This window comes from Globicephala melas, chromosome 4 (assembly GCF_963455315.2).
Source record: "Globicephala melas chromosome 4, mGloMel1.2, whole genome shotgun sequence".
Lineage (NCBI taxonomy): Eukaryota > Metazoa > Chordata > Mammalia > Artiodactyla > Delphinidae > Globicephala > Globicephala melas.
Window position 1 is genome coordinate 138,557,180 of NC_083317.1, and position 12,456 is coordinate 138,569,635.

Genomic DNA, 12,456 nt, shown 5'->3' on the forward strand with positions numbered 1-12,456 from the left:
CGATACTATCCTAATCACTTTTTATGTTGTCTCCTTTATCCCTCATAATTGCCCTGTGAAATGTATGTTATTATCACTCCTATGAGACTCAGAAAAGATAAATAAGTTAAGCAGAACCACACAGGTCAAACTAGGTCAGATCATATTCAACAACTGATGTACAACTATTATGAGAGCGAATGGCTCCCTTTTAAGGGGCGTCCAAATTCAACCGGAGTAGAAAGTGGGTATGTGTGTGGTGGTCTTGCCCAGGATGTCCGGGAAGTGCTTTCCAGGAGGTGAGGGTAATATGATTAAAGTCATAGTCTCTCGAAGGGCACACTACATTTTGGAAACTTCTAGGAATTTTGGATTCCTTGAACATAAAATTTGAAGATGATAAGAAATATGTTTTGAGAGATGTGCTGAGCTCAAACATAGGCCTCTGACTTTATCCCACATGCAGCATGAGAAGTGACAAGATCACATTTACCCTTTAGTAAGGTCATGCCAGGCTGGAGTCTAGAGAAAGGATTCAGGAAGAAAAAACTTTAGGTTAGGAAAGCATTGCAGGGGCTCCCACAAGGGATGGCCAAGGCCTAAACTAGGGCATCAATTGGATGGAGAAATTAGGGACTCCTCAGAATATAGTTAGGAGACAAAGTAAGGGCTTAAAGATTTGATGGACATTGGGAATAAAATATAAGAAGGATGACTTCCTGGAGTGTCATATAGATAACTTGATGGTAAGGATAAGAGTTTATGTGGGAGGAATATTCAAGGGGTGATACAAATCCCACAGTTGGATATTGTTAACCAGAAGATCAGAGGAAAGATCTGGGCTTCGGATGAATAACATTTTTCATTTCCCGGCTGAAAGATAGAGAGCAGATATATGACCTTCCAGGTGACTTTTTTGTTCAACGGTAATGATGGAGGCCTCCATTTCTGGATGTTGGTGGTCTGCCAGCCTGGGGTACCCAAGTTACTGCGTAGAGAGAGCCCTCTATTGTTCTACAAGCAACAATTACATTTTGGTGGTTACATTCCTTAAATCTGAGATGGAGTCTTAGTGCTCCCACAGCAATATCTAACCTATACTAACTATCAAGTGAGCAGCATAAGAGACATAGCACCAGGTCACAGAGCTAATAAGGACTCTCTTCACTTTCCCCTGTGTTGGTGAGATGGGACAAATGAGGCTCTTGGGAATCTGCTGCCTACCTCACAGCTCCAGGTACATTGCAGTGGCCTAAATCCCTAACGTTTTTGGTAGTTATGTGGTCACAGCCCTTTTTCTCACACTCATGGGAGACACCTTTAACTGATCTTCAACTCTCTCTCCCTGAGTCTGGGAATGGTCTAAAAATGACTTTCAATACAGGAAGCCAAGGAACTGTTATCAAGTTTTCAGAATTGATATGTGATCTGAAACCTGTTAGTTTTCCATAGTATGGACCTTTGTTTTGGTCATTCCATGTTTATGGCAGACATATGCCACACCCACAGGGCAAGGGTTATGATAGAGGCATAGGTGACTTACTCTAGGAACATAGAGAAAGGAGTACTTAAACTGGATGAGGAAACTCAAAGAAAGGTTTCAGTCGAAGTGACATTGAAGGTGCTCCTTGGATTATGAGTTCAACTGGTGAGGAAAGTTATAAGGATAAGGTGGTCCTCTGAGATAGAGGGATCGGTCCTCTATGTTAAAAGGGATGGAGGCCTGAAAGAGAGTAGCACATTCTGGGAACTGAATGTAATTCATCATCGATCAAGGGCAGGATGTAGATGAGACTGGAGGGCTATTTAGAGGCCAGCTCTTGAATGGTCCCCACATGATAGGGGATGAAATTTTGTTTTGTCTTCTAAAATATAGGGATTTTAAGGAGGGGACTATGTGATGAATTTATATTGTAGAAAAACCATTATGTTAATTGCAGAACAAAGGACCAAATGAAGAATAGTTTTGATGCAGGATGACCAACTAGGGGAAATCTTCCTAGTGAAAAAACAATGCGTACAACTAAGAGGGTGACAGCAGATGCTATGGAGCTCGAAGGGACAGAAATGAGCAATAGATTACTTGAGTGTAAGGAGAGGATAATTTAGATTGGCTTTCAGATTGCAGTTCGGGCTAATGGTGAATCACAGAGGAAAAATGGAGAGAAAAGGGAAAAGTAGGTGCTGGAATGAGGCAACAGAGATAGATGAAGCTTTTTCTTTTTTTCTTATTTAAGATTCATTGCCAGCAGTAGAACCGAGCAAATGGGCTCATGGGTCTCTCTTCTCAGGAAATCTCCCTGATGTGTCCAGGTAAGTTCAGATCCTCTGAGAAGCAGACACTAAGACAGGGTTAGACGTGCAAGAGACTTACTGAGGAAAAAGCTTGTTAAGGATGATGTGGGGTGGGATCAGGTGTAGGCAGGGAGAGTCTTCAGACCGTGACACAGGGCTGACACCCATGAAAGGAGCAGGAAGGCACAGGGATGGGTAGGAAGTAGGATACATAACTGAGTGTCCACCAAGCTATGAGGGATCCCTGAGCAAAGATTACATGTTAGGAGAGTCCCATGTTGGGCACCATTGGCCAAGCTTTAATACCTGCATGGTGTTGGTCATTGGTGGGAAGCAGCCCTGAGCGAGCACAGCTCAGAATGGAGAGCGTGTCACCAGCAACCCTCCTTCCAGCAGATGCTCTAAAGAGGAGACCCTAGTGGCACACTTCATGGCCACGAAATATCTGTTCTCGAATATTCTAGAGCTCCTTTTCTTCAAAGACCATGTTCTGTGTTTTCTTAGAGTCTGTATTTGTCTATTTGGCATCCATTCATCACAAGGCCAGTAATATGAACCATATTTTCTTACTTTCTGTATTCCTGATGCTCTGACACTTGGGGGCCTTACAGACCCTGGGGGGAGACTGCCCTTCCCAGGGCTAGCGAATTCCTAAAGATAATGACAACTTACCTATGAGTATGCCTTTCCTATGAAAACCAACCCATCCCAAGTTTATGCCCTTAACCACCTCCTTATCTAAATCTCACACACTAAGCCAACATTTCCCCTGTTCTAAATCATCCCGGGGCCAGGTACCAGGTAACTAAAACCAAAGCTAAAGCCCCCCAGAATTATTCAAACTAGCCAGTCCTAAACTGTTCCCCCTGCCCTGCCTTGCCTTCCCCACAGAAACCCCAGTAAAGGCTGTGGCACCCCAATAAAGAGTGAAGCCCTCTCTGCACTTCTGACGAAACCTGGTGTTCCTGCCGGGAACTGTCAGTAACCTTAAACTTTCTTTTCAATGCATTGATCTCTCCCTGTTGTCTCTCAGTCCCCTTTCGAAATTAAATTAAGATCCAGGCAGGAAACAAATTGTATTTCACCACCCCTTTAAAATTAGAAAGCCACGTGACTTATTTTGGCCATAAATTGCCAGGGGAAGTTTTAAAACACGGCATCTTCTGTCAGATTATCTTTTTCCCATCAAGGAAGACATATTTTGAGCAAAGCTTCCATCAGTCTGGACTCTGATAATAAGCAGAGACGCGTGGTAACTCAGATGTGTAGAAGGAGCGAGAAGTAGCAGTGATGTCATAAGACACTGAGATTTTATATTTTCATTGATATATAATCTAGGTTATCCTGACTGTGATTATAGCTTTGGAGATTTTTTCAGAGTATTCCAGTTTCTACACACATTGAGAGTATTTGAGAAATAGAAGGCAGTGACCATACTACCAGAATCCAGGTTGGCTGGATAATAGAGAAGACAATTCAAAAGCCCTGATTTTCCTTCTGAGCTTCTAGAACCATTTATATTTAGAAGGAAAAGCTCAGAAGCCAAGGGTTGTGACAGGTTATTACGCATGAACATGTTCTTAGTTAATAAGACCACACATTATAACAGTCAGTCAACAATATTTATTGTGTACAAAGAATTGAATTAAGTGTGTCAGAATATCAAAAAAAGGAGAAATAGATGATTATAATAATCCCTTATAACATATGCTGCTCGTTACAGGTTTCAAAGATTTTGCACAAATATTTTCTTCTACTGGAAGTAGGTAGGGAAAGTATCGTCCCTGTTTTACAGGTGAGGAAATGGGAAGTCACAAAGATTAAATGATTTGCCCAAGGTCACATCAAAGTTACAAGGGGATAAGTGGTAGAGACAAATCTAGGACACTTGGAGTAGATGTTCTTTTGTATCAGCCTATTAATTAAAATAGTTACTTCTCTGGAGGGCTAAAATTCTTGTTGCCAGAAAAAGGTTTATGAATATTTTCAAAGCCTACAGTCAAACGCATGAACATACAAGAAGCATTCGTTTGTGCCATGGTATTCGTGAATGCTATAGGTAGAAAATGGACGTGAAGACCTAAAACCATCAAACAGGTATAGGGATTTCTAAAGCCCCTTTCAGTCTCATCCAGACTGAAAAAACAGCATGCAGTGTAGGGGAGGCGTTGGTTCAAAACCTCAGGAGCTCCTGGGGTGAAATCTGAAACTGGCCCCATACACAGAGTGCAGGGAGAGACCAAAGAAAGAGGCAGACCTCTCCAGATGGGTAGATGGCAGGTGTAATAGGCAAGAGAAGTTACATATGAGGCTTGTCTTGAGCAGCTGCAAAACAATAGAACTTCACACCGCCCACCAGAACCTTGAACATTTATACAGAAGCCTTAATGATGTTCAGTCCCAGTGGTTTCAACACCACATTGTTCTGTCAAGGCTGGGTCCCTGAAAACAGCTCCGGCTGTGTGTGTGGAGAGGGACTGGGATTGCCCGGGTCCAGCTTGCAAGTAAACCAGGGGTCAAGCCCTCTCCATGACCTCCCCCAACAGGGAAGAATCAACATTAAAGGAAACAATAACAATTGCCATTTATACGTGGCTTTAGTTCTCAAGTGATTTTCATGCATGTTTTTCACTTGTGTCTTACATTTTCGCTGTAAAGATTTGTCAAGTTGGGACCAGATATTGTACCCATAAGTCCTAAACTCTTATGGAAATACATAGAATAGGTGAAAACAGATTCTGAAATCAAATTTTGGGATACTGTTATAAGGCAACCTCCTTTGAAACTTGAAATTAACAAATTGATGTGGAGATTTTAACATGTGGACTTATGTTCCCTTCTAATGAATCTGGGCTCTGTGTCTGTTTTGTTCAATCAGTTTCTAGACCAGGCGTTAAGAAACTGGTAGCTCCTAATTCCTATCTCTTGGGATACTCACTCTTGAAACCCAGTCACCATGCCCAAAGGAAGCCTGGAGAGGTTCATATGAAGAAGAACTGAAGCCCCAAAGCCCCAGCCCTGGTTGAATTCCCAGCTGACTGTCAGCACCAAATTACCACCTGTGTCAGTGAGCCATATTGGAAGTGACTCAGAAATGAGCTGTCCCAGTGAGCCCTGCCCAAACGGCAGATCTAAGAGCAAAACAAAATATTATTATTGTGGGTTTTAGGGTGGTTTGTTACATGGTAAATCAGTGACATTTGCCTAGATTGGTTTTACCTAGAGAGGCCATCTATAGTACATAATATTGAGTACCTTGGTTTGAGTTTAGGGATTTTGTGTCTTCTCTTACATTTCAGAGTCAAAGAATGATCTCTTCTGTGAACACGAGTCTCTTCAAAGGGGACTTGGGTTTAGTGGATTGTGTGGTTATCCTGTGTTCTCATAGTGTTGCCTTACTGGGGTCGTAGAGAAAGGTCATGTTTCTACAGGATGGAAGGGTATTCCATGAAATGAGCTGGGTTTCTTTTTGCCAATTACTGGGGACAGTGGGAACATTTCCTTTAAGGAAAGGAAATGAGATTTGGGACAGATAATGAAATTCCCACTTCTCATTGTGCCTCTTTCTTGAGCCTCTTTGATTTCAAGGTGCTGAAGTATGTTTAAGGGGACTTGGTGTGCTTAACCTCTCATCAAGGGCATGTTTTAACGTCACAGTTTGGCCTCACCCACGTCACACACTTAGGAAGAGCTTTAGGTCCTTGATTGGGCCAGACCTTAGAGTTGGCTTGGACCCAACGACCTGAGTGCTGATGACTCTTCATTAAGAAAGATTTGTTCTTGGTGGGGAAAGCATGTAAGAGATCCACTTATTACATACCAATAGGATCCAAGAGGATCCCGGCCTTGAACGTGCATTTAGGGCAGGAGTCTTGTCATGCCTGGAGGAGAGACTATGACAGCTACTGTCTTTTGCCATAAAACCTAAGCTTTCTTTGGGGTTGCCATTCTTAAGCTCCTCCTGTCTCTCCTTTCTTGCAAGTGATTTCATGCATTTGGGAATATAGCTCAAGCCCACGACAAAACAGCTTTTACACACACACACACACCCCCCTAAAGCACAAATTTTATGAACCGGAGACGTGGTTTACACTTCATATATTTCATATGAACTTCAAGCCACTTCAAAGGAGGCGTTTTTCTGGCTTTTAAACTGACAGCAGCAGTCTGGGTTTTCTAGAACCCGATGCTACGCCCAAACAGCAGGGACTCCCTCATCTTTCTCTCCCCCGCTCTGCTGGAGCGGGGACCCACGGAGCCACCCGCAGTTGGCTGGGTGCGCCGCTGGGGGGACACCACCCGCGTGAGCTCGGTTTCTGCCAAGCGCTGCCGACTCCGGACAGAAGGATGGGGGAGAGGTCAGGGGTGTCCGGGGGCCAGGCGCTGAGTGCTACGGGCCCGGAGACCCCACACCCGCTGCCGGCCTCTGTAGCAACGCACCGCCCACTCAGGAATCCCCTCCCCTGCCGGGCGCGCCCCCGCCCAGCTGGCTGCGCGCTGCGGCCGGATCTTCTTGAATTTCAACACAAAGGGAATCCTCGGCCGCAGGAAGTGCATCACGAGGAAGGGGGACCGGGGGCGGGGAGAGAGAGATGCGTCCCTCCCCCTCGACACCCCCCGCTCTTCGGGAGCCCTGGGCTGCCGTGACGACACCCTCAGGGTCCCCCAGAAGCCCCACCAAACGGGAGAATCCAAACAAGGAGCCTCCTTCCCCGCAGTAGTGAGGGGCGGGCGCTCTCGCCTCCCGCCAGGCGCCCGAGCTTCCCGGCGGCGCGGACCCGGCTGCCCTGGCTGCGGCTCTCTCACCTGTTCGCTTCACCCCCTTCTCTCCTTCCGGGTGCACTGGCACCTGGGCCGACGTTTGTTTTTCCACCCCGGGCTCTCAACTTTCCTCCTACATCCTCTTCCCTTCCAGGTTTTCTGTAGATTCCCGGCTCCGGGGGTCCTGCACTCACAGCGGCGCTGCTCCCCGGGCTTGGGCAAGGCTTTCCCGGGAGGGAGTCCCCGCGCCAGCAAGGGGGGCGGGACCGGGAGGGACCACTTTCGTTTTCCCAGATGCTGGCCGTGCCGGGGACTCGCCAGGCTTTCTACCTGGAGGTGCTGGTCGGGGAAGGAGATGAAGGGCAGGCGAGGCTCTTTTGTGCTGCAACTATATTTATGAAGCAGCCTTACGGGTTGTACTTGACATTGTATTTTTCAAACCAATAGCAACAGCAAACTTTTCTAGAAAGGTTTTGTTCACATTTCACCACAGAGTGGGAAACCATTCATTATCCCTATAAAAAGCTATTATTTTGTTATATTCTTTTAGTTTAGAATGGCTTGGGGAGACTAATGGTAATTTGGGGAGAGGGACTGAAACACCCCTTCCGGAGCCCAGGATGGGAAGGTGGGAAGACCCCGGCGCTTTGCATCAGTTTCCCGGTTGAAAGACCCGGGGGACTGGGGAGGGGGCCTTGCAACTCACTCCAGGCTGCCTTGCTCGGGTCGCGGGCACTTCGCCGCGGCAGCTGCGCCGGAAGGGGGCCACCTCCCCCGGGGACGCCTGGCTACCTCAGCTCTCGCGGACACCGCAGGGGGACGTCCCCGCTCCCAAGTTCTGGGCGGCCGGGTACCTGCCCGACCTGTCTCCTCCCCTTCTCCAATACCACACCCACGGGACTCTGGTCTCCCCCGGAGAGGGACAGAGCGGGAACAAAGGGGTCTTTGTTCAGCGGCTCCCGGGGGGTGGGAGTCGTGCTTGCTCGCGTTTCCCGGCGCCCCTGGGAGATGGGCAGGCTCCGCGACTCCGAGCCTCGCCCAGCCTCGAGCGCCGCCCTCCGCGACCCCAGCGCCTGAGGTCAGGTTGCGGCGCCCCGGGCCACCGCGGGTTCTTCCCGGGCGGGCGGGCTGCGCGGCGGCTCCTGGCGGGCTCTGCCGCCCGCGGAGGGACGGTGGGGGTTCTCGGAGCTGGCGGAGGTGGAGGGGGCGGGAGAGGGAGCCTGCGCCCAGCTGAGCCTGGAGGTGCGGGGCGGGCTCCGCGAGCACTCTCTGGGCTGCTCCTGCCGGAGCCGCGGCGGCTGGAATCAGCTCCTTCGCTCCTTCCATCCTCCCCCTTCTCTCGAGCGGCCCCATCACTGCGCCGGGCCCCCCTCCCCTGCCGTCATCACGCTCCCCTTCTCCCTTCTTGGCACTTTCCTCTCGAACCATCCTTCTGGACAAACTTTGATGGAGAATTTCACACCACGCTGGAAAAATGCCGGTTATGAAAGGATTACTGGCGCCCCAGAACACCTTCCTCGACACCATCGCCACCCGTTTTGACGGAACACGTAAGTCTTGCACTTCGATGAGTTGTATGGGTTTTTTTTTTTTTTTTTTGAATGATTTTTCTCCTATAAATTACTTTCGTTCCCACCCTCCTTTTTGCACCAGTGGATTTTGTTTCCTTATGGTCCTGCCGAGGTGTCTTTTGTGCGGAGAATTTTTTTCCTCTCGTGGTTCGGTGTAGTATTAACACTTCGGTGTAGTTGGCCCCCTTGACTCTTAGGTTTGTAAAGTCTGGAAAAGAACCTGAAGAAAGACCGACACCCGTGTTCACTGTGGGACCCGTAATTCCTCGGTTTTTATTAATTTTATGAAGTGAAAATGAAAATTGTCCATATTGGTGAATTGCCAATCTGTCCTTCTAGAGTTTCAAGGCTCCGTAAATTATAGGGAGAGTTTAGAATGTTCTTCGTCTATGGAGCCTCATTCTGTGAGGTATTTTGGATAGGCATGATCCCATCTGAGTTTAAGAAATGCAACTAGAATCAAGATTGCCAAGTGTAAGCTTCCCGTAGAATTCTAAACGTTATGAGTTTGTCAGAATCCCGATTCCTGCTTCTCAGGTATTGAAAGGTAGCATACCTTTCAATCTGAAATTATCCTAACACTCGAGGAGAGACTGTTGGAGAAGGAGAAGCCGGGCGTTATAAAGGTTGATCTGATCATAAGAGGAAGTTTCAACATAATTTTTTTGAGGGTGAATATTATTGGACGCTTAGCTTGTTTAAGCTTCTGTTTAAAAGCAAAGATATGGTGTGTGGATTCTTGGAGACTGTTGGGAAACGTCTGCAGGTTGTTCTCTTTCAGGACCACGGCCAGGTCCCCGTTCATTCCCAGGCTTCTCAAACTCCCCTCTTCTTGACCGGTTGGTTTCCCCTGTAATGAGGAGTCTGTACTTTCACCCCCAGCAAAAGCTATCAATTGGTTTCACTATGAATATCCACACCTTCCTCCTAGCTTATGTTGCTTCTGCGTGCTATCTTTCCTTTTCTGCCTGTTACACAAGACTTGTAGAAACTCATTTGTTCTAAAGGCTAGTAGTGATTCAGGCATCATTGTTTTTTAGGATGATGGCATATTTCTTGGAGCTGATGTGAGAGAGCACATCTAACTCTATTTTCACTCCAGTCATCTGGATACACAGTCTTACTACAATGGGAAGTAAATCCTGGACTTTCGCACTTCAGGAGTAGTTGGAAAAGTTTATATGAGGGAGAAATGAACTATTTACTGGATTTTATTCAATTTTTATTTTCAACCTCTAGACTACTCAGGGTAGTTGGTGAGCCTTTCCTTCCCCTTTTATGATCTAGATGTGTCAGACAGTATGAGTGAAGTGCAATGCTATTATTTATCTGTCTTCCTTAGATAATAATAGAAAAATACAATAAAATTTCAAATCCCTGCCAGTGACATCATACCCACCACCCAACCACTACACAAAATCACCACTGCTATCTTCATGCATGACTGTGGTTACTACTATTTGTTACCTTAGGAACTGATCAATTTCTAGTGGATGTTTGTTCTAGAAGTTGCAAATTTAAACCCAAAAGACTTTCAATATTGATCACAAGTGCATGTATTGAAAATGAGCTAACTGGTAAGTGGTCGTTGCTTATCTCATTGTTATTTAAAGTTGAATGGAACGTAGTGTGTTCCCAGCATAGCCCTGGGAATTACTGCAGGGATATATTTAAGTACCAGTTGCTAATGAGAGGGGCTTTGGATCATCTGTGTGAGGACACTTCTGCCTCTTTCACTATAACATGTGATAGACAGAAGGCATGTAGAGAAGGAATGGTGTACTAGTGAATAGCTCTTTTTCTATTTTAACTACACATTAATGTGAATAAAATAGAAGGTTAGAAGTTTTAAATTGTTGTTTGGGAAGACCATCATCACATAACCAGCATTTAGAATATTAGTAAAACTGAAACTGTTGGAGAGCATGGTTGGTCTGTTCTCCAAGGGTCTGTGGGATTCCTGGAGGGAACCACTTTGTATGAAATCAATCTGAAAATAAGTGAAGCAAATTTCAAAGTAATGAGTGACATAAAGATTTACTTTAGCAAAATTTTGTTGAGAACTTTTAAAGATACCCCCTCATTCCAATAAACCCCACTCAAGGAAAGAGGACTGTATCCTCTTATTTGCTTTTCATTTGAATTGCAAGATGACTTGAATAATCTGAAACTTAAAAAAATACATGAAGCAAATTTAAGCCACAAATTTTGCTAACATCATGGCATATCAGTTTGCCTGCTAAATATTTAGTTTATCTTTTTCTATCTTGTATGTGTTGACACTTATTAAGTATAATTACTATCCCTGAAACTCTTTTCCTATGATCATCCTTCTTTCTCTTGATTTTTCTTATAGCAGTCATTTATTTTCTTGTGCAAGATAAAACCATTTGAAAGTTTTAAATTAGCAAAATTGCCACTCGCCCAAATAAAAATTATAGTGGAGAGTGCCTAATGTTATTATACTCAAAATGTAATGTGTTTACTTGGTACATTTTCTGCCTTGTTAGGTATATTTTATAGTCATGTTAGTTTCTTATTTTGTTTTATTTTGGAAAATATCATTGAAAAACTAAGAGAGCAAACAATAACCCTAGAAAACCACCTTGCTAACTTAACCACCATGAAATATTATTATTATCTTTATTGATTTAATATTGTGATGGAAAATAATAAATCTTAAAACATCATGTAAAATTTCTCCCAGGAAAAATTAAATATATGACAAGAAAAGCCTATAACATAATCTTACTGATTTATCAGTTGAGTTATTATCATCACAGGGCAACAAAAAATAAGTTAATAATATATTTTATCACCTAGTGACACTTTATTATTGAACATAATAGGATATTTTTTCTTTTTAATATTTAAGAAGTGAGCTGTTGGTCAGGATTGAAAGTCAATAGTGGACCATTAATTGAAACTTTTTTCTCATATTCAATATAATTTTTAAAAACTATTGGAAAATATAAATCTTTTCACAAAAACTACCCTGACATATATTTACTCTTGAAATATGTTCTCCTGATTTATGTTTAACTGAATGTAAATGAGACTTAGAAAAACTAAGAAGCTTGCAAATATTGAATATGTGTACCCCATTTAGTGGAAAAAAGTAACTCCAATGAAATTCTTTGACTCATTGCATATAGCCATACTTCTCACTTGAAACACTTAAACACACACACACACACACAATGTTAACATTATGACCTGCATATAGTTTATTTTTACATCATTCATTTTTTTTTACACATTTAATGTACTTAAAAAAATCTCTTCTGCATAGGCTTTTGCTTTAAGTACATTAATATTAATCTGGACAAAGGGAAATGATAATAACAGAACACATAAGTACATATTTTAAAAAATAGTTTTTCAGTACAAGTATTTGCCACAGAGTACCATTTGAGAAAAACACATTTCTTTGAGGATATAAAACTTTCAAAGGGAAGTGTCCATTTTCCAACAAAATGGTGCATTAGCCTACATTTTCCAGTCACATCAAAATTTGGCCAGAACAATTCTTTCTCTTTGGGGTTAGTGAGACATGATCTAAGCTCTAAAGGAAGTTTGTAGCCCAGTAGACTCTTATCAAGGAGATTCCATTCAAAGTATTCAGAAATAATGGTGGTTTAGACATTCATTTTGTATTTGCATATGTTTTATGTACTCCTGTTCAAAATGGTCCAAGGAAATTTGTTAAATTGAAACACTTCCTTTCCAGAGGAAACTCAATGGAGTTTCTTTTCCCCTTTATACTTTCATCAAGGTACATAGATCTCTTAACTTCGGAAGCATAGAGAGAAGGGTAATGTACCCAATGCTGTAGCAAAGGGACACAATA

The 12,456-nt window shown here is 43.9% G+C and overlaps 1 protein-coding gene across 2 annotated transcripts in view; it reads left to right on the forward strand.

Annotated features, from left to right (window-relative positions):
• Positions 1 to 8,370: 8,370 nt before the first annotated feature.
• KCNH8 (potassium voltage-gated channel subfamily H member 8) overlaps positions 8,371 to 12,456 on the forward strand; it is a 387,984-nt gene continuing 383,898 nt past the window's right edge. For both annotated transcript variants that reach the window (XM_060297633.1, XM_030876350.2), the window contains exon 1: positions 8,371 to 8,585. In XM_060297633.1, the coding sequence (XP_060153616.1) occupies positions 8,510 to 8,585 (76 nt within the window). In that variant the 5' untranslated portion in view covers positions 8,371 to 8,509. The remainder of the gene's footprint in view (positions 8,586 to 12,456) is intronic.